The 21,277-nt window shown below is 58.8% G+C and overlaps 3 protein-coding genes across 23 annotated transcripts; all 3 read right to left on the reverse strand.

The window, feature by feature from the left end:
- Positions 1-3,802: 3,802 nt before the first annotated feature.
- On the reverse strand, positions 3,803-6,721 carry MRPL9 (mitochondrial ribosomal protein L9). The gene is made up of 7 exons (XM_085209644.1): positions 6,558-6,721; positions 6,255-6,414; positions 5,535-5,659; positions 5,344-5,391; positions 5,041-5,142; positions 4,797-4,880; positions 3,803-4,044 (listed from the first exon to the last, which is right to left on the reverse strand). The coding sequence occupies exons 1-7, from the start codon at positions 6,636-6,638 to the stop codon at positions 3,913-3,915; spliced, it is 732 nt and encodes a 243-aa protein (XP_085065770.1). The 5' UTR covers positions 6,639-6,721; the 3' UTR covers positions 3,803-3,912.
- A 127-nt stretch (positions 6,722-6,848) lies between these two features.
- On the reverse strand, positions 6,849-11,372 carry TDRKH (tudor and KH domain containing). 10 transcript variants are annotated; one of them, XM_085209630.1, is made up of 14 exons: positions 11,115-11,372; positions 10,839-10,945; positions 10,574-10,763; positions 10,329-10,468; positions 10,010-10,247; positions 9,548-9,714; positions 9,295-9,467; positions 9,094-9,158; positions 8,863-9,014; positions 8,662-8,781; positions 8,412-8,508; positions 7,687-8,046; positions 7,487-7,558; positions 6,849-7,201 (listed from the first exon to the last, which is right to left on the reverse strand). In XM_085209630.1, the coding sequence occupies exons 1-13, from the start codon at positions 11,236-11,238 to the stop codon at positions 7,500-7,502; spliced, it is 1,992 nt and encodes a 663-aa protein (XP_085065756.1). In that variant the 5' UTR covers positions 11,239-11,372; the 3' UTR covers positions 6,849-7,201; positions 7,487-7,499. The 10 variants fall into 10 exon arrangements, with proteins under 10 accessions (XP_085065756.1, XP_085065752.1, XP_085065753.1 ...); XM_085209626.1 differs by having other exon boundaries at positions 6,849-7,246; XM_085209627.1 differs by having other exon boundaries at positions 6,849-7,270.
- A 267-nt stretch (positions 11,373-11,639) lies between these two features.
- On the reverse strand, positions 11,640-21,098 carry RORC (RAR related orphan receptor C). 12 transcript variants are annotated; one of them, XM_085209632.1, is made up of 10 exons: positions 20,203-20,361; positions 15,829-15,914; positions 15,587-15,728; positions 14,808-15,137; positions 14,316-14,437; positions 13,824-13,952; positions 13,387-13,458; positions 13,165-13,275; positions 12,610-12,719; positions 11,640-12,154 (listed from the first exon to the last, which is right to left on the reverse strand). In XM_085209632.1, the coding sequence occupies exons 1-10, from the start codon at positions 20,291-20,293 to the stop codon at positions 11,797-11,799; spliced, it is 1,551 nt and encodes a 516-aa protein (XP_085065758.1). In that variant the 5' UTR covers positions 20,294-20,361; the 3' UTR covers positions 11,640-11,796. The 12 variants fall into 12 exon arrangements, with proteins under 12 accessions (XP_085065758.1, XP_085065757.1, XP_085065762.1 ...); XM_085209631.1 differs by having other exon boundaries at positions 13,351-13,458; positions 20,203-20,346; XM_085209639.1 differs by having other exon boundaries at positions 11,874-12,154; positions 13,383-13,458; positions 20,203-20,266.
- Positions 21,099-21,277: the final 179 nt, after the last annotated feature.

Here is a 21,277-nt window from a genome sequence, read left to right on the forward strand (position 1 = left end):
GTGTAAAAACAGGTATTTGTGGAGAGAAAAGGGTATTTTCGTGTAAAAACAGGTATTGGTGGGAGAAAAAGGGGTATTTTCATGTAACAACAGGTATTTCTGAGAGAAAAAGGGTTTTTTTGTGTAAAAACAGGAATTTGTGGGAGAAAAAGGGGTATTTTCGTGTAAAAACAGGTATTTGTGGGGGAGAAAAAGGGGTATTTTCGTGTAAAAACAGGTATTTTTGGTAGGAAAAAGGGTATTTTCGTGTAAAAACAGGTATTGGTGGGAGAAAAAGGGGTATTTTCGTATAAAACAGGTATTTCTGAGAGAAAAAGGTTTTTTTGTGTAAAAACAGGTATTTGTGGGAGAAAAAGGGGTATTTTCGTGTAAAAACAGGTATTTGTGGGAGAAAAAGGGGTATTTTCGTGTAAAAACAGGTATTTGTGGAGAGAAAAAGGGGTATTTTCGTGTAAAAACGAGTATTTGTGGGAGAAAAAAAGGGGTATTTTCGTCTAAAAACAGGTATTTGTGGAGAGGAAAAAAGGGGTATTTTCGTGTAAAAACAGGTATTTGTGGGAGAAAAAGTGTTATATTCGTGTAAAAAACGGTATTTGTGGGAGAAAAAGGGGTATTTTCTGTAAAAACAGGTATTTGTGGGAGAAAAAGGGGTATTTTCGTGTAAAAACAGGTATTTGTGGGAGAAAAAGGGGTATTTTCGTGTAAAAACAGGTATTTGTGGAGAAAAAGGGGTATTTTCGTGTAAAAACAGGTATTTGGGAGAAAAAGGGGTATTTTCGTGTAAAAACAGGTATTTGTGGGAGAAAAAGGGTATTTTCGTGTAAAAACAGGTATTTGTGGGAGAAAAAGGGTATTTTCGTGTAAAAACAGGTATTTCTGGAGAAAAAGGGTTATTTTCGTGTAAAAACAGGTATTTGTGGGAGAAAAGAGGGTATTTTCGTGTAAAAACAGGTATTTGTGGGAGAAAAGGGGTATTTTCGTGTAAAAACAGGTATTTGTGGAGAAAAAGGGGTATTTCGTGTAAAAACGGGTATTTGTGGGAGAAAAAGGGGTATTTTCGTGTAAAAACAGGTATTTGTGTGGAGAAAAAGGGTATTTTGTGTAAAAAACAGGTATTTGTGGGAGAAAAAGGGTATATTCGTGTAAAAAACGGTATTGGTGGGAGAAAAAGGGGTATTTTGTGTAAAAAACAGGTATTTGTGGAGAAAAAGGGGTATTTTCGTGTAAAAACAGGTATTTGTGGGAGAAAAAGGGTATTTTCGTGTAAAAACAGGTATTTGGGAGAAAAAGGGGTATTTTCGTGTAAAAAACAGGTATTTGTGGGAGGAAAAAGGGGTATTTTCGTGTAAAAACAGGTATTTGTGGGAGAAAAAGGGGTATTTTCTGTAAAAACAGGTATTTGTGGAGAAAAAGGGGTATTTTCGTGTAAAAACAGGTATTTGTGGGAGAAAAAGGGGTATTTTCGTGTAAAAACAGGTATTTGGTGGAGAAAAAGGGGTATTTTCATGTAAAAACAGGTATTTGTGGGAGAAAAAGGGGTATTTTCGTGTAAAAAACAGGTATTTGTGGGAGAAAAAGGGGTATTTTCTGTAAAAACAGGTATTTGTGGAGAGAAAAGGGTATTTTCGTGTAAAAACAGGTATTTGTGGGAGAAAAAGGGGTATTTTCGTGTAAAAACAGGTATTTGTGGAGAAAAAGGGGTATTTTCTGTAAAAACAGGTATTTGTGGGAGAAAAAGGGGTATTTTCGTGTAAAAACAGGTATTTGTGGGAGAAAAAGGGGTATATTTGTGTAAAAACAGGTATTTGTGGAGAAAAAGGGGTATTTTCGTGTAAAAACAGGTATTTGTGGTGAGAAAAAGGGTATTTTCTGTTAAAAACAGGTATTTGTGGGAGAAAAAGGGGTATTTTCGTGTAAAAACAGGTATTTGTGGGAGAAAAAGGGTATTTTTGTGTAAAAACAGGTATTTTTGGAGAAAAAGGGGTATTTTCGTGTAAAAACAGGTATTTGTGGGAGAAAAAGGGTATTTTTGTTAAAAACAGGTATTTGTGGAGAAAAAGGGTTATTTTCTTATAAAAAGGTATTTGTGGGAGAAAAAGGGGTATTTTCGTGTAAAACAGGGTAAAACAGGTATTTGTGGAGAAAATGGTTATTTTTGTATAAAACCAGGTATTTGTGGGAGAAAAAGGGGTATTTTCATGTAAAAACAGGTAATGGTGGAGAGGAAAAAAGGGGTATTTTCGTGTAAAAATAAAGGTATTTGTGTGAGAAATGGGTTATTTTCGTGTAAAAACAGGTATTTGTGGAGAGAAAAAGGGTTATTTTCGTGTAACAACAGGTATTTGTGTGAGAAAAAGGGGTTATTTTCGTGTAAAAACAGGTATTTCTTGGAGAAAAGTGGGTATTTTCGTGTAAAAACAGGTGTTGGTGGGAGAAAAAGGGGTATTTTCGTGTAAAAACAGGTATTTGTGGGAGAAATAGGGGTATTTTCGTGTAAAAAGGTATTTGTGGGAGAAAAAGGGGTATTTTCGTGTAAAAACAGGTATTTGTGGGAGAAAAAGGGGTATTTTCGTGTAAAAAGAGGTATTTGTGGGAGAAAAAGGGGTATTTTCGTGTAAAAACAGGTATTGGTGGGAGAATAAGTGGTGTTTTCGTGTAAAAACAGGTATTTGTGAGAGAAAAGGGTATTTTTGTGTAAAAACAGGTATTTCTGGGAGAAAAAGGGGTATTTTCGTGTGAAAGCAGGTATTTCTGGGAGAAAAAGTGTTATTTTCGAGGAAAAACAGGTATTTGTCGGAGAAAAAGTGTTATTTTTGTGGAAAAAACCAGCTGTTTCTGGTTGATAATGGCATAATTTTGTCGTGATAGTAGTATTTCTGGTTGTAAATGTCTCATGGTTTTGGGAAAACATGTATTTCTGCAAGTTAATGTCATAATTATGGGAGAGAAGTCGTCTGTCGGTGATAGTAAGCCTTATTTTTGCTGTGTAAGCAGTATTTGTGGGAAGAAAAATCATTTTGGGCGAGGACAGTATTTTATTTTTTTGTAAGAATTCGTTTTTCTGGGTTAAATTGTTTTATGTTTGTTGTGAAATCTGCACTACTGTCTGAAACCCACAAGCCTTATTTTGAACTTGCTGAGTTAGGCAGAACAGATTATAATAATAAAAAGAGAATAGAAAGAATGCTTGCCTGTATCCTGGGCTCAGTCACCAAACTGCAGCAGAGCAGATCTCCAGCAGTGATCCTTCCCCACTGGCAGCCAGCCCTTAAATGGGTTCAGGAGGGGTGGAGCCAGGCTCCACCCCTTCCTGCAGCACAGGTGAATTGCCTGCAGCTGTGCTCATTGCTGACTCACTGCTTGCCTCAGGTGATCCATCAGAGCTTCAGGCCATGACTCAGCAGTTCCCATACAGTCACCAATTGGCATCGAGGACAGACTGGGATTAAAATATGTGGGCTATCGCAGGTCCCCCTGTGTGACACAGCAGTGACAGGATCCTGGTGCTTGTGGTCCTGTGTCCTACGGCAGTGCCAGGGCTGTGGTGCTGTCAGTGGGGCGGAGAAACCCATCTGGGGCTGTGCCTGGGGAGGCTGAGCCCTGTGGAGCCCCAAAACCCCAAACCCACCCCATCTCTGACTGCATTCTAAACCCCCTCCCCCAACCTGCTCACCTTTGGGGTCAGCTCCCAAAAATCCCTTTGAGGTTACCCCCTGCTGCCCTTTTGAGTCAGTTCCTGAAAACCCATTTGGGGTCACTTCCACCTGCCTTTGGAGTCAGCCCCCAAACCACATGCACCACCTCACACTCCCACCACTTTTATTCACACAGCAAGGATGGGGAGCGATAGGGAACAGCTCCAGTGGGGGGGATCCCAAATCCCCCCGATCCTAAAAGGAGGGAGCTGTGGGGTCAAAGCAGCTCGTCGCGCCGCGCTGCCAGCAGTGCTGCCTGCTGTGCCTGCCAGTGCCGGCGCCGCTTCGTCCGCGGTCGCATGAACTCCACCACATCCATGGGGACCCGCACCGTGTCCATCCCATTCACCTGTGGGGTGCAGAGAGGGAGAAGAGCTGAGGGGGGTTGGGGGCGGCCCTACACATTGCTATTGATGGGTGCACCCCTCCCCCCCAAATCAGGGATCTTGGTGTTCCTCTAAGGAGAACCTTAAAAAACGGAGGGGGGAGCAGGGAGTCTCCTCCTCCCCTGCCCCAAAATCCCCAAGGGGACCAAAATCACACTGAAATATTAGACGTTCATACCCCGAATCCCACCAAAATCCCATTGATGTGAGGCAGCTCCATTCCCCAAATACCACTGATGGGTGGGAACCACATCCCCTAAATCCTACTGAAATACTTTGGCCCCATCCCCCCACATCCCACTGATGTGGGGCAATGTCACCCCGAGCCCTGCTGTGGGGCAGGACCGAGCCCCCAAGCCTGGTGGGAGCACCAGGACACATGCAGTCATGGAAATGCAGCCCCTTCCTCATCCTCGCCCTCAGCTAGTGCTTCACTTCCAATTAGCAAGACCCTAATGAGCCCCACGGCGCTGACACAGATTTGGGGCCCTCAGAAACTGAAGGTTAACAGCTGATTGCGCAGAGGGGCGGCTCTTTATGTATGTAGGTGACAGGGATGGATTTTTTTTTTTTTTCCTGTGAAAAACCCCAAATCTTCCCCCCAGCCTCCCCACCAGGACTGCGGGTCCCTCTCTGGCACAGCTGCAGGGCTCTTCCCACACCTCCCACACTATGAGGCAGGGGATGGGGAGGCTGTGGGGTGCCATGCACTCACCGTCACGTCACACCAGTACTCGCCCCAGCGGGTGATGGGCTCATCTGGCAGCTTCAGCGCGTGGGGCGGCACCGACACCCGCAGCTGCGACAGGTCAGAAGTCAGAGGGCAGCACACACGGACCAGCGTCCTGCTCCCTTCATCTTCTCAAGGCCCTCATTGAAGCCAGCAGCCCCGTGGCACATGGAGCCTCCACCTCACACCGTGGGGACGGAGCACCCACATCTCCGAGGGCACAACTCACGTTCTTGAGGAAGTGCCGCGCCACGATGTCAGTGTTCAGCTCCCAGCTCACGTTGTTCTTCATGCCCACCTCCAGGCGGCAGCTCCGCAGGAACTGCAGGGTCTGTGGGGCAGGGGGTGGTGAAAGGCAGCGGGTCAATGCGGCGTGGGGGTCGGTACGAGGCCAAGGGCCAACATGGGGCAGGGGGTTGGCACGGGGCAGGGGGTCAGTGTGGGGGGCAGGAGTTGATGTGTGGAGGGCAGAGATCAGTGTGGGGCCGGATCGAGGTGGGGGGATCAATATAGGGCACCCCCACACACTCACCCTCTCTCCACTCTGCGTTTGGATGGCCTCCATCTGCCCTTCCTGGTTCTGCAGTAAGAAAAAAAAGATCAGGAACAAACCCAACACAGAGGCTCCCCGTGCTCCAAAGCTGTCCCTCCCCCAAACCACCACCCATTTGCTAACTAATTAACAGCAAGGCAGTTAATGAAGCAGCTCATTAAGTGGCTCACCTGCTTCTCCTCTTCGAAGAGCCGACGGTTCTCAGGCGATGCGTACACAGCCAAGCCCTGCGGCAGCAGCCGGTTGCGCCCCACAGATTTCTTCACAGAAATGATGTCCCCACGGCTCCCTAGGCCTGTGGGGACAGGAAGGGGCAGCGCCCCACATTCTGCTGAGGGAGGGGAGCCCCAACCCCAAACCCCATCCAAAATCCCACTGAGACAGCATGTAGGAATAGTGAATAGAGCAGAAATGAGAGGGGAGAACTGAAAATCAGAAGGAAAAAGAGCAAAAAGCAGAGGGGGGAAATCAGAAATTGAATGGAAATTATGGTCTGGGCATCGAATTTTCGGCCTGAGCAGCGAGCTCATACTCAGAGGAGCAGATCTAAAAGAAAACGGTGCATTCCTGTTTAACTTTACGGTTTTTGTTGGTTGTTTTTCAATGGATCATATTTTCTTTTGAAAAGAAATAGGGTGTGGGGGCGTGGAAGAGTCCAACCAACCCCCCCGGGGCCTCCAGCAGAGGAACAACTCCAGCATCAGCAAAGGTGGGGCTGAGCTGCCGGAGAGGAGCTCGGCAGAGAAGGACCTGGGGGGTCCTGGCCGGCCGACGGTTGACCGCGGGCCGACCGTCTGTTGCCCGGCAGCCGACGATCAGACGAACGCACGGCTGACCAGCAGGACGCTGCGGTGCCCCCCGCCGCTCCCACAACCCCCCCCTCCGCCTACCCTCCACGGCCTGTGTCAGGATCAGCTCCAGCTCCCCGCGCGGCAGATGTTTGCTGTCCTCCACCAGCCGGTACACGCGGTACCGCCGGTGCCGGGCGCGGGGCGGCCGCCCCTCTTTGCTGAGCGGCACCTTCCACCACCGCTCCACCACCACCGTGTCCTGCGTGGGGAAACGGCTCACAGCGGAACCCCGCTCCGTTACGGCCCATTCCCCATCCCCCCTCCGAACCCCGGTCCCCTCGCAGACCCCGGAGCCGCCCCCGCGATCCCGCCCGGTTCCCCATGGATCTCCCCGGCCCTCACCCGCGCATGGCTCAGGCTCAAGGCCCGCCCCGCCGCCCCGAGCAGCAGCCCGCAGCCCCGCGTCCACAGCGGGCCCAACATGGCGGCGCCCGGCCCGGCCCGAGGACCCCCGAGGCCCCGCACAGGGCTGCCCGCGGCGCGCCTGCGCAGGAAAGCACACTGGGAGCTGCCCGCTGCGCCTGCGCACAAAGAGGTCTCGCTTCATCCTCCCCACGCAAGGAGAACCGTGGGGTGTCACCCCACCCCACCCCCCCCCCACACGCCATCTGTCCCCGCAGCACCGAGCAGCACTCCTGTGCCCTCTGGGCTTTATTCAACCAGGAAACCAAACAGCTCTTCCCCTCAGCGGGGCGAAAACAAGAACCGAACCGCAACGGTGCAGAGAGAACAATGTGAAAGGTGCCCCCACGGTGACCACAGCATCACCGACCCAACGGGAAACATCAGAAACGAGGCACGGAGTGGCCCTATGAACACAGCAGTGCCCGCACGGTCTCCAGAGAGGGGCCAAGGCATTCCTGGTGAGATCTGGGGACACCAGGGCCGGCTTTGTCTCCTCCAGTGGTTACAGAGGGCAGCTGGAAACCAGAGTCGGTGTGGAGATGAAACCGGTGGTGAAACCAGCGCTGATGATGCAGGGAGTGCTGTGACACGGGGCAGGCACTTAGCTTCTCAAAATGCATCCAACACTGCCAGCAGGGGTAGAAATGGCTCTGTGGGGTCCGTGCACACCCTCAGACCCTGTCCCCAATGCTTTGGAGTCACGTCTGTGTGGTGGCATTGGTCAGCGTCCCTCCACAAAGGGTCACCCCCCTCTGGAGGCAGGGTGAGGCTGTGGGAGTGACATTCCTCCCTTTTGTGCCCCAACTCTCCCATTTCCAGCCCCAGGAGCAGGGAGGAAGCTCTACAGAGAGGACGGTGCAGCTCACCGAGGTCAGGGCATCACAGGGAGCTCCACTCTGGCATCGCACTGTCACTGCTGCCGGTCACCGAGGCATCACCTGCACAGTGACAAACCCCACAGCAGTGTCAGAACGCACCCCACAGTGCCATCTGCACAGAGGTACGGTCCTACCGTGCCACCATGGGGCAGCCATACCTTGTGGGGTTCTGCCCTCCTCCTCCTCACCTCCAGAGCTGATGGGGATGGGGCCGGAGAAGGGGCTGGGCCCAGGCTGGGCACTACTGGAGAAGACACAGAAGTTGGTGTAGTGCGTGTTGTCGGTGCTGAAGACAGAATCAGAGTTCCCATGGGAGAAGGATGGGTGGCTGCTGGCAGAAAGGGCTCCACTCCAGGCGATCGGATGCGGCGCTTCAGGTGTCACGGTGTGGTGGGTTCCAGGGCCCCCAAGGACTGTGGGGCACCAGGAGCCGGGGCTGGGCTGGGCCTCGCTGTCGTCCCTCTGAGGCTGTGAGGAAGTGGAAGGGCCAAGCAGCAGCCCCTGGGCTGGGGGCTCTGCACTGCCCCAGAGCCGGTCAGGGGTCTCATCTGTGGGCCAAAGGAGGGGGTGGGTCAAGCGGGGCTCAGGCACTGCTTCCCCTGCAGCTCCTGCTGCTGCTCCTCATGGCAGCTCACTGGAAGACTGTGATCCCCAGGGCTCACAGACCCCTTTGGGGCTCTGACAAGTGCCCACACCCAGAGCTGGAAAGAGACATGAGCAGGGGGCTCTGCACGGCTTCCAGTACTGAGCTCAGCACCCAGAGGCCAAGAACCACAGCTTCGGTGGCTCCCAGGGGCCAGGGGAACTACGAGCAGCCCCCAGAGGGGCATCCCCTATGTCTCCTTCCACCTCAAACGAGCCCCTTCACACCCGGGGATATTACTGGAATCAGGGTTGGCCCCACAGAGCTCACCCAGCAGGCTGACGCAGGAGAGGGTCAGTGGTGTGGCGCTGGGGCTCGGTGGCAGCTCAGACAGGAGGCTCTCGGGGGAGGTGCACACCATGTCCTCCTGCACAGGGGGTTAAGGGGAAGAGCCGTGTTAACCCCACAACGTGGGGCAGAAGGGTGAAGCTCCCAACTCTAGGGATGACCCAAAGCCAAAATCTGGGAAAAGATGCCATCAGAGCCCTGCTGTACCCCGTCCCACTGCAGCTCCACTCACCGGTGACTCCACTGCAGCCTCTGTCACTGGCAGCGGGAATTCACCCCCTGCCTCCTCCTCCTCGTGGGGTTGCAGGGCAGCATGGCCCAGCCGCACCAGCTCAGCCCCGATGTCAAGGCTCTGTGGGGAAATGAGAGGAAGATGAAGGACACCAAACCCTCGTGGAGAGAAAGGAGGGGAGCAGTGAGGCTCGGGGTTCACCTCGCCATGGTGGACGTCAAACAGCATGATGCGTGGCCACGTGCACAGCCCGGCCTGGGTGTAGCTGGAGATTTTGGCCACCAGTGGCTTCCATTGGGCGCAGCAGGTGAGGCGCTCAAAAGCGTCCAGCGCTGCCTCATCCCACTGCTCCCCTGTGGGAGGACCGGGGGGTGAGCAGCACCAGGAGGGACGTGGGCTCTGAAGAGCCACACGCGCTCCTCCTGCACTCACCCACAGGCACGATCCCAGCCAGGCTACACTCGATGGCCTGGAAGGGCAGGCTCAGGAAATCGCTCCTTGTGGGGAGAAAGCGGCAGGCTGAGGGCAAGGGCAGCCCAAATCCTGCTTCACGGCCTCGCTGGGCTGCACGCTGCCCTCCTGGGCACATTCCCCCCAACCCACTGCCTCCTCTCCCCTTCCTCCCACACTCACCGCAGCACTCGCAGAGCCTCTCGGGGCACCTCCCCGTTGTCCCCAAAATCCACATAGTAGAGGTCCAAGTTGCCATTTTCCAGCATGCCCAGCACTTGGGCCCGGTACCAATTGCTGCTGTCTGCATATGGAGCGGCCACGATGTCCCCTGCCTGAACGGCTGCCAGCTCTGCCTGCGGGGACACGGCACGCCACGTCCTCCAGTGCCAGGAAGGGAGGGCGAATGAGAATGGTGTCCCCCCAGGAGTCTCACCACGCAGTTGCTCCCCTCGTAGTGCTGCGTCATCTCAGAGATCAGCTTGTCCAGCTGCAGGCTGCGCTCGCCAATGATCTGGATCCAGAAATGGTTGGGGCTTTCGGCAGCTGAGACATAGACCTCCAGGTGCTCATCTGCGTGGAAGCTAAAATCGGGGCTGGGGACTGCAGGATAAGAATCAGCAGGGGACAGAGGTAATGGGCAGATGGTTGGACTGGATGATCTTAGTCATCTTTTCCAACCTAAATGGTTCTGTGATTCTATGACACGCGGATCCCACTCGAGGATGCATCTTGGAGCACCCTGAGTGAGACAGGAGGGAGCAAACCAGAGCCACCAAGTCCTCACTCCCCATGGGACAGTCCAGCAGTTTGGGAGGCCTGGTGAGGTGTGGAAAACCTTCTCCCTCCCAGCACAGATTCCTCATTGCAACCAAAAGACAATACCAGAACCTCTCACCTTCAAATTTTGGCACCACTGCCAGATTTTCCGCTGCCTCACTCCCATCCTGCAGCTCCTCCATGGCCGCCCCCCCTGGCAGAGAGCCCCCATTCCCAGCACCATGCTCCCCATTGGGCTGCAGCAACGGTTCCCTGAGGCTGCCCAGGAGCTCCCTGCGGTGACTCCGCAGCACCATGGTCTGAGCCAGCTCCTGGCGGAACGCTGTGTCCTCCACCAGCTTCTCCATGATGAGTTTCTGGGGGAAAACAAGAGGAGAGCATGGGGGTCTTGTACCATCAGTCCTCTGGGGGGGCTGGTAGGCTGCCCCAGCGCTCACCTTGGCTGCATCCACCTCCCGCTGCGTCCCTGAGATCTGGATGAGCCGCGTCGGAGCCAGCATGGCCTCGGCCTGGTGCTGGCACTGCACCTGGGCTCCGGAGCTGCGGCAGATGCTGCGCACCGTCTCACCGCCGTGGCCTGCGGGACGCAGAGAGAACCAAGAGGCGGGGGAGGATTTATGCCAAGGCTCTCCTGCCACACCCTCACCCTAAGGAGGGCTGCTCGAAGGGATCGGGGCCGCACCGATGATCCTCCCGACAGCTCTCTGCGGCACGTGGAGCTGCTCCGACACCGGCATGCTCTCCGCCACAATCTGGTGCACGGCAGCTTTGGCTCTGCACACTTGGCTGGGGGAACCCCAGATCAGCAGCAGCCTCTCCTCACTGTCACCTTCCCCCTCCAGCTCGATGCGGGCCCCCGTCTCCTGCTGCAGCTGCGTGGGGCACTCCGTAAGTCGCCCCCCCCGGGACACCTCGCTTCCCCTCCCCGCCTCGGGAGCCGCTCTCACCCTTCGGATGGTGCTTCCCTTCCGGCCGATGATGGCTCTCACGGCCGCCCGCGGGACGCGCAGCTCCGCCCGCAGCTCCTCCGCTCCAACGGCGGGTACGTGCAGCTCTGGGGGCGGGGGGGGAGGCGGCCCGGTGAGGGAGTGGGGGGGGGCTTCAACCGGGGGTGCGGAGGAGGTGCAGCCCGGGAGGGAACGCGGAGAGTAGGGGGAGGAGGGGCAGAGGGGCGGCACGGGGGGAGGGGGCTCGGGGGGGCACGGAGGACTCGGGGCACCCACCTCGGGCCTCCCGGTACCGCCGGTACACGATGTAGAGAACGGTGGCCCCGGCGGGGAGGCCCAGCAGCACTGCCACCTTCTGCAGGCCGCTCAGCCCGGCCCAGCCGCCCCGCTCCGACGGCATCGCCGCGCCGTTACCGGGCCTCCGGACCTCCGGGCTCTCCGGGCCCTTCAGACCCGCCAGGCCCGGCCAGGCCCGGATCCGTCGCGCCGCCACCTCACGCAGCCCGCCGCCGCCTCAGGCCCCGCCCCTCCCCGACATCCACCCAATCGAAACCTTCTCTCCTCTACTCCCAGCCAATCAGCGCCCTCCAGGAAGTGGCCAATCCGCTCTCAGCACGGTGGGGAAGGGAGGCGGTGCCGAGCGCCTGCCTTGGGAATAAAGCGGCCAATCGGCGCCGCCGGCTGGCGCCCCGCAGCCAATCAGCGGGCGGCCTGGAGGCAGAGCGGACCATTGCGGGGAAGGGGCGTTGCCGTGGGGGGGGCAGGTGCGGGGAGGTAACGGCCGTTGCTTACATCTGGGGGCGAAGGTTCAAGGGAGAGGCTGGGATCGTGGGGAGGGGTCTGCGGGTCAAGAGCCCGGGCCCGAGGTCCGCAGAGGGCCCTCAGACTGGGATCAGGACAGGAGGAGATTGAGGGGGTCTCACGGCACCCTATGGGCTCCATGACGTCCTACAGCCCATCATGGCACCCAAGCCCCTCCCACACCAGACATTACCCGACCCGACCACCGCACCCCCAGCACCCTGGAAGACGCCGTTCCCTTCGGCACGCCTTTTATTCCCAGCCATAACGCCGGGGGGGCTCGCAGCCTCCCCTGCAGCCTCCGGAGGGTGACGCAGCACCCATGGGTGCCCCCTGGGTTGAGCCCCTGGGGGCGGGGCTCAACGGGGGGCGGGGGATTCCGGCTCGGGGGCGAAGAGCTCCCGGTACAGCGGGGGGAAGGCGGTGAGCGGCGCGGCGGGGCGCAGGCGGCGGAAGGTCTGCAGCTGCTCCACGTGCTGAGAGCACAGCGCCCGCAGGCGGCCCGGCGGCGGCAGCTGGGGAGTGGGGGGGACACGAGTGTGGGACGCCCCCATAGCAGCACGTGTCTGATGGCACCCAACCGTGGCACCCCGATGCCCCGCACACCAATCACACTCCATGTCCCTTGGCACCCCGATGGCACCCAGTGATCGTGACACGCTCACGGTACCCCGTGATGCCCTGCAGTGTCTCACAGCATCCCTACAGCACCTCAATTGCCATGGAAACCCTCGTGAAACCTTATATCCCAAGGATTCCATGCCTCCCATCCCATGGCACCCCATGTCCCGTGGCACCCCAACAGCACCCCTATGGCCCCACAACCTCTGGCACCCTACGCTCCACATCCCAAGGCACCCCAATGGCACCCCAACAACCGTGCACACCCATGGCAGCCCACATTCCATGGTACACCATGTCCCACAGCACTCCACACCCTATCCCCTGTGCCCCCCCCCCGTGTACCCACCCTGGCCAGCAGCCCCTCACGCTGTGTTCTGCGCAGCAGCAGCCGGAAAGCCACCTCCAGGCGTCCCTGCAGCCGGGCCACCTTCCCTGGGTCCTGCAGCCACGGGCGGGCTGGGGACATAGACACTGCATGTGAGATTGGGGTGGGATGGGGATGAGGACAGGATGGGGACATGGCAGGGATGGGTATGGCCAAGGATGGGGACAAGGATGGGGACCGTGGATGGGGGCAGGGATGGGGGGAACATGGATAGGGACGAGGACAGGATGGGGCAGGGATGGCCAAGGATGGAGACAAGGACAGGATGAGGTTGGTGCAGGGCTGGTGACGGGGACATGATCATGGGATGGGTACTGCAGTGGGGACAACGGGACAGGAAAGGGGACAGCCCTGGGGACAGGACACGGGGCTGCCAATGGTGACATCCACCGGATGGCACCAGAGATGGCAGTGCACGATGGGAACACCCAACCCCACCACCCAGCACCCACTCTGGGATAAAACTTGGGCACACCCCAAGGGGGGGCAGGGGGACAGGGGTGGCATGTCCCTCACTAGCATTGATGAGGACGATGGCGCTGAAAAGGGCCACCTCCCCCTCTGAGAAGCGCAGAGCACAGAGGTTCTGTGCAAAGTCGAAGATGGAACCGATGAGCTCGGGGCAGCCTGTGGGAACCCTCGTTAGCAGTCCCATAATAAGACGTCCCCATGTCCCCAGCGTCCCATTGTCCCAAGCCCTACCCAGCGACCTGAAGAGCTCAGCGCCAGCGTACTTGCCCTCGAAGAAGACGGTCCGGTTGTCGGGGTTGAAGGCCCGGCACATCCACACCAGCACCACCTCCATGGCGCCTGCCATCGCCACCGGGATGGGGACAGCGACAGTGGCACCGGGACGGGCCCCGCAGTGCAGCTTGGGGCTGAGCTTGTGTCCCTGCGGCACCGGCCCTTGGGGACTGCCACCTCCCCAGTGGGGACTCCAGGGGACTGTCACCTCCCAAATGGACACCCTTGGGACTGCCACCTCCCCAGGAGGACCCTTGGAGCTGCCATCCTGCCAGCGTGCTCAGAGTGGTCCTTGGGGACCGTCACTTCCCCAGTGGAACCAGAGCACCCCGTAGGGGCTGCCACCTCCCACTGGAGCATCCCATCACCGTGGGGCTGGGGACAGGGGAAGAGGGACAGGGGATAATGACAGGGCACAGCCCCGTACCCGCCTTGAGGAGGACGATCTGGTCATTCTGGCTGAGCTCCATGAAGCCGCGCAGCCGCTTGGCAAACTCCACCACGCGCTGGATGGCCTCGGTGAGCCGGCAGGCGCAGCGCTGCCACATCTCCTCCGGCGGCTGCGGCACCCCAGGACGCATCCCCAGCGGGGTCAGAGGGGCTGTCAGCTCCCCAACGGGACCCTTGAAGACTGTCACCTCCCCAGGGGGCTCAGAGTGGCCCTTAGGGATTGTCACTTCCCCAGTGGGAGCCTCGGGACTGTCACACCACCTTAATGGTTCCCACGGGACTGCCACCTCTCCAATCAGCCCCACAGGACTGTCACCTCCCCAGTAAGGTCAGAGTGGTCCTTGGGGACCGTCACTTCCTCAGTGGGACCCTTGGTCTGTCACATCCTTAAAGGGACCCCTGGGGACTGTCAGCTCTCCAGTCAGACCATGGGACTGCCACCCCCCCAGTGGGGACCCGCGATGCTCCCTCACCTTTTTCTGGAAGGCACAGACCTCCTCACGGCTGAAGGTTTCCCCGCGGCGCAGCTGCAGCTCCTCGACATGCAGCTGGGACGTCTCACGGTGCGATGTCAGCACACTCTGTGTGAGCAGCTCTGGGGGACGTGGGGACATCATGGGGACATGGGGATTGGGGGGGGGGGGGGGGGGGGGACACAGGACACGGTTCCCAAGGTGCCAGATCCCACTGCCAGCTGCAAATGGAGCTGGGTCCCACCAGGATGTGGCACCCATAGGTGATGGAGCCAGATCCCACTAGTGCTGTGCACCCATGGGTGACAGAGCCCGGTCCCACCAGGATGTGGCACCCATGGGTGATGGAGTCAGATCCCATTAGTGCTGTGCACCCATGGGTGACGGAGCCTGGTCCCGGACCCACTGAGCACCCGCAGGTGACATGGTGATGTCCCCCCACCCCCAAGCAACCCTGGGTGACGCTCACAGCCCCGTGCCACCACCGCTCACCGATCTCCAATGCAGGTGACTCCAGGATGCTCCCAACCCCGGGGTGGGGGCACACACCAGGACCGTCCCCATCTCTGTCCCCATCCCGTGTGGCCATCTCCTTCCGCTCACCCTCCACTGTAACACTGGGGCACCCCGGGCTGCTGGGGGGCAGTGGGTGGCCCCGGCAGCCCGGCAGCCCTATGGTAAAGCTGGGTGTGCCTTGGGCCGCCCGCTCCCAGTCCTGGTCCCGGTCCCGGTCCCGGTCCCGTTGCTGCTGCTCCAGTTGCTGTTGCACCTCTGCATGCAGCCGGTCCCGCTGCTTCTTGGACATGCGGCCAAACTTGACGGCTATGGGGCAGGCGCACACACGTGTTCAGCCATGTTCACATACAGGACACACGTGTGGCTTTCAGGCTGAGCACCACCAGGTGTCCCCCACAAGTGGGGGGCACCCACAGATGGGGGGCAATGGCACTTAGTGTTACTGTGGGGGTGCCCAAGGATATGGGGGCGCCCAGCGGTGGGGGGACCCATTAATGAGGGCTGCATGTGGTGATACTGAGGGGCAGCCAGTGACGGGGAGCATCCCATAATATGGGAGTGCACCTACAGATGGGGGGGGGGGAGAACCTGGTGATGAGGGGTGCACTCGGTGATATGGGGGTCCACCCAGTGATGTGGGGGGTGCGCCCATTGACACTACAGGTATACGCCCAGTGCTGGGAGATGGGGGGGACAATCCCAGCGGTACGGGGGGGGGGGCACTGCAGCCACGAGGTGAGGCGGGGGGCACAAACCATCGCGGGACATCCCGAGGCGGAGGCACTTCTGCAGGCGGCAGTGCTGGCAGCGGTTGCGGCTGGCGCGGTCGATGGGGCAGTTCTGCTGGCGGCTGCAGGCGTAGCTCAGGCTGCTCTGCTGGCTGCGCCGGAAAAAACCCTGCAAGGAGGGGGACGAGGGGGGGGGGTCACCCACCTGAGACCCCCCCCCCAGTTACCAACCTCCACCCCCCCACACACTTCTTCCCCCCAGCACTCACCTTGCAGCCCTCACAGGTGATGACGCCGTAGTGGATCCCCGAGGATTTGTCCCCACAGATCTTGCAGGGAATCGCCTCAATGTGGGCTGGGGGGAGGGGGAAGGGGGAGGAAGTTCGGGGGTCAGATCCTATGGGATCCCCCAGCTGCTATGGGTTCATAGGCTCCCCGCAGAATCTCATGTTTCCAAAATGTCCCTATGGGATCTCGTGACCCCTATGGGCTCAAAGGGCCCCCATAAGATCTCTGGGCTCCTACGGGCTCACAAGGCAACTGTGGGGCCCCTATGGGCTCACAGTGCCCCTATGGAACCTCACAGAGTCTTTATAGGACCCCACATCCCCTGTGGCCTCACGTGTCCCCACAGCTCACGTGTAACCCTCCTAGTTCCTGTGTCCCCTCACATGTCACCTGTGGGGACCGCACGGACCACGCGTGGTGCCTGCGATGTCACACGGAGTGCGGGACCTCACGTGTCCCATTTGTCACCACAGGACCTCACGTGTCACCTGCAGGCCCACCTGCTGCCCAGACAAGCTCTCCAAGACCCTATAGGCTCACACAGTCCCTATAGGTTTGCATGATCCTTATATGAACTCCACGGTCCCTATAGGATTGCACATTTCCTATAGGCTCACACAGTCCTTATATGAGCTCCCACCATTCCCACAGGATCCCACAGTCCCTTATAGGGTCATACACGGTCTGTTATAGGCTCCCATGGTCCCTATAGGCTCACGCTGTCCCCATAGGTTCACACAGTTCCCATATGAGCTCCCACAGACCCTATAGGAGTGCATGGTGCCTTAAAGAATGCCATGGTCCTTCTAGGCTCATGCAGTCCCTATGAGGTCGCCTAGTCCCTATAAGGTCACACAGTCCCTATAGGCTCTCATGGTCCCTATAGGTTCACGTTCCCTCGTGTGCTCACGTGTCCCCACACTGCCTCACGTGTCACCCCTGGGCTCACGTGTCACCGTTACCAACAGCTCCTGTGCCCCCACTGCCCCAAAAGTTCCCGAGGGCTTCACGTCCCCCCCTCCCCCCGTGCCCCCCGCCCCTGTGGGGTCACCATCCCCACGTCCTCACATCCCCATAGGGCCCCATAGGGCGCTGGGGTCTGGGGGGGGGGCGCAGTGACGGCAACACTGAAACCACAGCAAACGGCGGCAAAGCCACAACTGGGACACAGCCCTGGGGGGGGCAGGAAGGGACCGGCACAGGGAGGGGACACCCAGCAGGTGGGGGGCCGGGGGAGGGGGGGACAGCGGGGTGGGGGCCGTGAGGAGGGGGACACCAGGGAGGGGACAGTGGGAGGGGGCAACGGAGAGGGGAATAATGGGGAGGGGGACAGCAGGGAAGGAACAGTGGGGTGAGGGGTAGCGAGGTGGGGGGGCAATGGGGACACCCAGGGAGGGCACAATGGGGAGGGAGACAACATTTGGGTTGGGGGCACCCAGGGATGAGGACAGAGGGGTGGGGGACACGGGTGGACGCACTGAACCTGGGGTCACTGAAGCACACTGGGGATGGGGACACTGGGGACAGAGGGGATGGGGGACAGCTCCAGCCCCGAGGCCATCGCAGTGGCACTGCGTGCCTTGCACGCATTCTTGCACGCTCGCAGAGGGCTGTGCACACCCACCGGTGTTTGCACAAAGTCGTGCACACTCGTGAAAGCTCACACCTCCCACCCTTGCGCGGGGTTGTGGCATGTTTGCGTGCACTTGCACGCACTGGTGCACGCACACACGTGTGTCCTCGTGCACTCCTGCGCACACCCAGACACACGCGGCGACGGGAATGCGGCGTTTGACTCAGCTCAGCATTACTCAACGCGCCGCCGCTGCCGGGAAGCGCCGCTCCGTTTCGGGGCCGTTTTGGGGCCACTCCTGCCGGGAAGCAGCAGCGAGAGGTCGGTGAGGTCTCACCCCACAGGCGGCACCAGCGCTCTCACGGCGCTGCCAAGGCGACCCGACAGCCCCTGCTGGCCCCGTAGGAATCCCACAGCAGCCCACAGCCCCATGGGGAACCCAACAGGATCCACTCAGCCCTAAAGGGTCCACACAGCACCCACCGGTGCCATGGAGACCCAGTAGCATTCTCCAGCCCCTATAGAATCCACTCAGCCCTACATGGACCCCATAGCACCCATCGGTCCCGTGGAGACTCAACTGCACCTCACAGCCCTAAAGAACCACACAACCCTATAGGGACCCCACAGCCTCATGAGGAACTAACAGTCCCCATCAGTCCTACAGGGACCCCATAGCACCCTGCAGCCCTATAGGGAGCCAGTAACATCCCATAGCTCCCAAGGAACCCAACAGCATCTGCTCAGCACTATAGGGACCCCATAGCACCCATCGGCCCCATGGGGACCCCTCAGAATCTACTCAGCCCTACAGGGAACCCCATAGCTCCCATAAACCCCAAGGGGACCTCGAGTGCCCCATGGGCACCCACTGACCTTACAGTGAAGCGACATCAGAGCCACGCTCCAAACCCGGCACTGCCCCACACGTCATGGCAAAACACGGCATGACACACAACAACATGGCAGGGCACGGCACAACGCGTCATGAGAGAATGTGCCATGACATAAGGGAACACTGCAGGACATGGGACAACATGTCAAGACACGGGACAAGACACGGGAGAGCGTATCAGGACGTGGGACAACACGCCATGACACGGAACATGTCATGACATGGGACAACATGTTAGGACATGGGGTAACACGTCAGGACAACATGTCAGAACAGGGGGACAACATGTCACAACATGTAAAAACATGGAACAACACATCACAAAATGGGACAACACATCAGGACGAGGGGTAACACGTCATGCCACGGAACAACACGTCCCAGCACGCCACGATGCAGCGAGGAAGTGGCACCACGGGACCCCCTGCTCCCACCACGTCACCCATGGGACCGCAGCGTCCCCACCATGCTGGCACAGGGCTGACAGCGGGGTCAGGTGGGGACAGTGGGGTCTGTGGGACACGGTGTGGGGGTGGCTGCAGTGAGGGAACCCCAGCATGGGGCCATCCGTGGGGACATGGGGACAGCGATGGGGACATGGGGACAGGAGGATACGCAGACACAGGGATATTAGTGGGGAGAAAGGGACAGGGGGTACAAGCATATGGGGACGTGGGGATAAGGGGACATCAATGAGACAGGGGGACGTAGGGACAGGAGGGTATGCGGACATCAGTGGAGACACGGGGACATTGGCAGGGACACCACGGGGATACGGGGACTGCAGTGCTGATGGTGACACAGCACGGTGACAGACGGCGGCTGCTGCACGGTGCCACCTGCGTGTCCCCATCCCCGCCACCTGCGCCGGCCCCGACCACATCTGAGGGCCCCAGAGCCGCGCAGGGGCACCGCTGGGGGCAGGGAGGGCTGGGGGAGCAGAGCCGGGGTGCAGCACCAGCCTTGCACACGCGTGTGTCATGCACGGCTCCCTGCACTTACGCACACTGAGCAGAGCACACCTTGCACACCCGGAGCTGCAGGATTGCACCCACACAGCTCTGCATTCACTGACACACACCAATCGCACACCTGCGCAGCCCCTTGCACGCTCCCACACTTGCACGCTCGTGCACACGCCCCATGTGTTGCACGCTCTGCGCACACGCACAGCAGCCAGATATTGCACGCTCACCCTCACTCCTGCAGGACTGGATGCACACACCTCTATGCTCAGCAGCACCAACTGCTTGCACACTCACATTTACACACACACCTACACGCTCCCACACCTGCAGAGATGCACAGGTTGCACACTCACACTGTGCACGTGCACATCAGCCACATTTTGCACGATCATCCTTACTCTTGTGAGCTTGCACGCACACGCCTCCACTCTCCTGATCCACCTCTGCTTGTGCACTTGCATAAACCCTTGCACACTCCCACACATTACACACTCACAGTGTGCACACATTGCACACTCACCCTCACTCCTGCAGGACGGCACGTACAACCTGTGCTCACCGGCACCCACTGCTTGCACACCTCCTTGCACACCTCCCACACTTGCACAGATGGATGCACTCCCCACACGTTGCACACTCAGACCATGCACACCTGCAGCAGGCGCACCTTGCACACTCACCCTCACTTCTGCAGGGCTGCGCACACCCCCTGCCTGCACTTACACCAACACACACTTGCACGTAGACTCACACACTCCTTGCACACTCCCGCCCTTCCCATGCACGCTCCCACCCACCACGCATCCCACCCTGTTTGCACTGCCACCCCCCCACCACGCGGGCCCTTCACACGCCCACAGCCCCGTGCACCCCCCCACACCCCTTGCACACCCCCTCCCCTTGCACGCCCGCCCCGTACCTCGCATTGTGGTGTGTGGGGCGCGGTGGTGCGGCCGGGCGTTATAAGGGCGCGGGGCCCCCCCGGCATCCTGTCCCCCCCCCCCCAGCATCCTGCCCCCCCCGGCCCCACGCACTGGAAATTTCCGACTTTCCACGGTGACACGGGGGGGGGGGGGGAACTGAGGCACGGAACCGGGGGGGATGTGGAGTGACCCCCTCCCCCCCCTCTTCCCCCTCCCTCTCTGCGACCCCGCTGACGCCGCTTTGCCTTCCTGCTGTCTCCAGGGTGTTGTGGGGGGGGGATCTGCAGGCCTTGGAGGTAAGGGGTCACCAAGCTGTGGGCTGCAGAGCTATGGGGGGGGGGGGAGCTGGGATCCATGGGGTTGTGGCAGCAGAGGGGGGGGGGTTGGACCCCCACATGTGGGCTCTGCAGTCCCCCAATGTGGGGGGTTGGGGCACCAGTGGGACCCCCAGTGCCTGTGGGGTGGTAGGGCTGGCAGTGGTGCAAGCCGTAGGGTCAGGTATGGGGCTGGCAACGGGGTCAGCCATGGGGTCAGCTATAGGGCAGCCATGAGGCCGTGGGGTCAGTAATGGGGCAACCATGGAGTCAGCCACGAGGCATAGCCATGGGTGAGCTGCAGGGTCAGACATGGGATGCCCCAGGGACCCCAAGGGGTGGGATGGGAGGGCACAGCTTTAGGAGTGCCTGAGTGCAGTGTGCTTGTGGCTGCACCCCCGCATCCTCCTGTCCCCTCTACATCCCCATATCCCACATCCCCGGGTCCCCACATCCCCAGGACCCGGTGAGATTCAGGAGGGGAGGGGAGACTCTGCCTACCTCATGGCCCCGCCCACTCAATGGCCACACCCACCAAAATCACCCCACCTGCTCCAATGGTCCCACCCACCCCCAATGGCCCCACCCACCCAATGGCCACACCCACCAAAATGCCCCCACCCACCCCCAATGGCCACGCCCATCAAAATGGCCACACCCACCAAAATGGCTCCACCCACCCCAATGGCTCCGCCCATTCAGCCACAGCTCCCTAACCCCTCCCGGTTCTCTTTGCTCCGCCCACACACCCAGAACT

Source organism: Meleagris gallopavo, chromosome 27, assembly GCF_905368555.1.
Source record: "Meleagris gallopavo chromosome 27, MGAL_WU_HG_1.1, whole genome shotgun sequence".
Lineage (NCBI taxonomy): Eukaryota > Metazoa > Chordata > Aves > Galliformes > Phasianidae > Meleagris > Meleagris gallopavo.

Excerpts from the sequence above, each read along its gene's own strand:
- TDRKH (XM_085209625.1), bottom strand. The coding sequence starts at position 11,238 with ATGCCGTCGGAGCGGGGCGGCTGGGCCGGGCTGAGCGGCCTGCAGAAG. Across the intron at positions 9,715-10,009 it reads AGTGGTGCCAAAATTTGAAG|TCCCCAGCCCCGATTTTAGC; the intron begins GTGAGAGGTTCT and ends CTTATCCTGCAG. Across the intron at positions 8,509-8,661 it reads AGGCTGCAGTGGAGTCACCG|GAGGACATGGTGTGCACCTC; the intron begins GTGAGTGGAGCT and ends CCCCCTGTGCAG.
- RORC (XM_085209631.1), bottom strand. The coding sequence starts at position 20,293 with ATGCTGGGGGGGGGGGGACAGGATGCCGGGGGGGCCCCGCGCCCTTAT. Across the intron at positions 14,438-14,807 it reads GTCACCTGCATTGGAGATCG|AGCTGCTCACACAGAGTGTG; the intron begins GTGAGCGGTGGT and ends CACGTCCCCCAG. Across the intron at positions 12,155-12,609 it reads GTGAGGGGCTGCTGGCCAGG|CTGCCGCCGCCGGGCCGCCT; the intron begins GTGGGTACACGG and ends CCCACTCCCCAG.
- MRPL9 (XM_085209644.1), bottom strand. The coding sequence starts at position 6,638 with ATGTTGGGCCCGCTGTGGACGCGGGGCTGCGGGCTGCTGCTCGGGGCG. Across the intron at positions 6,415-6,557 it reads TGAGCCTGAGCCATGCGCGG|GACACGGTGGTGGTGGAGCG; the intron begins GTGAGGGCCGGG and ends TTCCCCACGCAG. Across the intron at positions 5,143-5,343 it reads AAACGCAGAGTGGAGAGAGG|ACCCTGCAGTTCCTGCGGAG; the intron begins GTGAGTGTGTGG and ends CCTGCCCCACAG.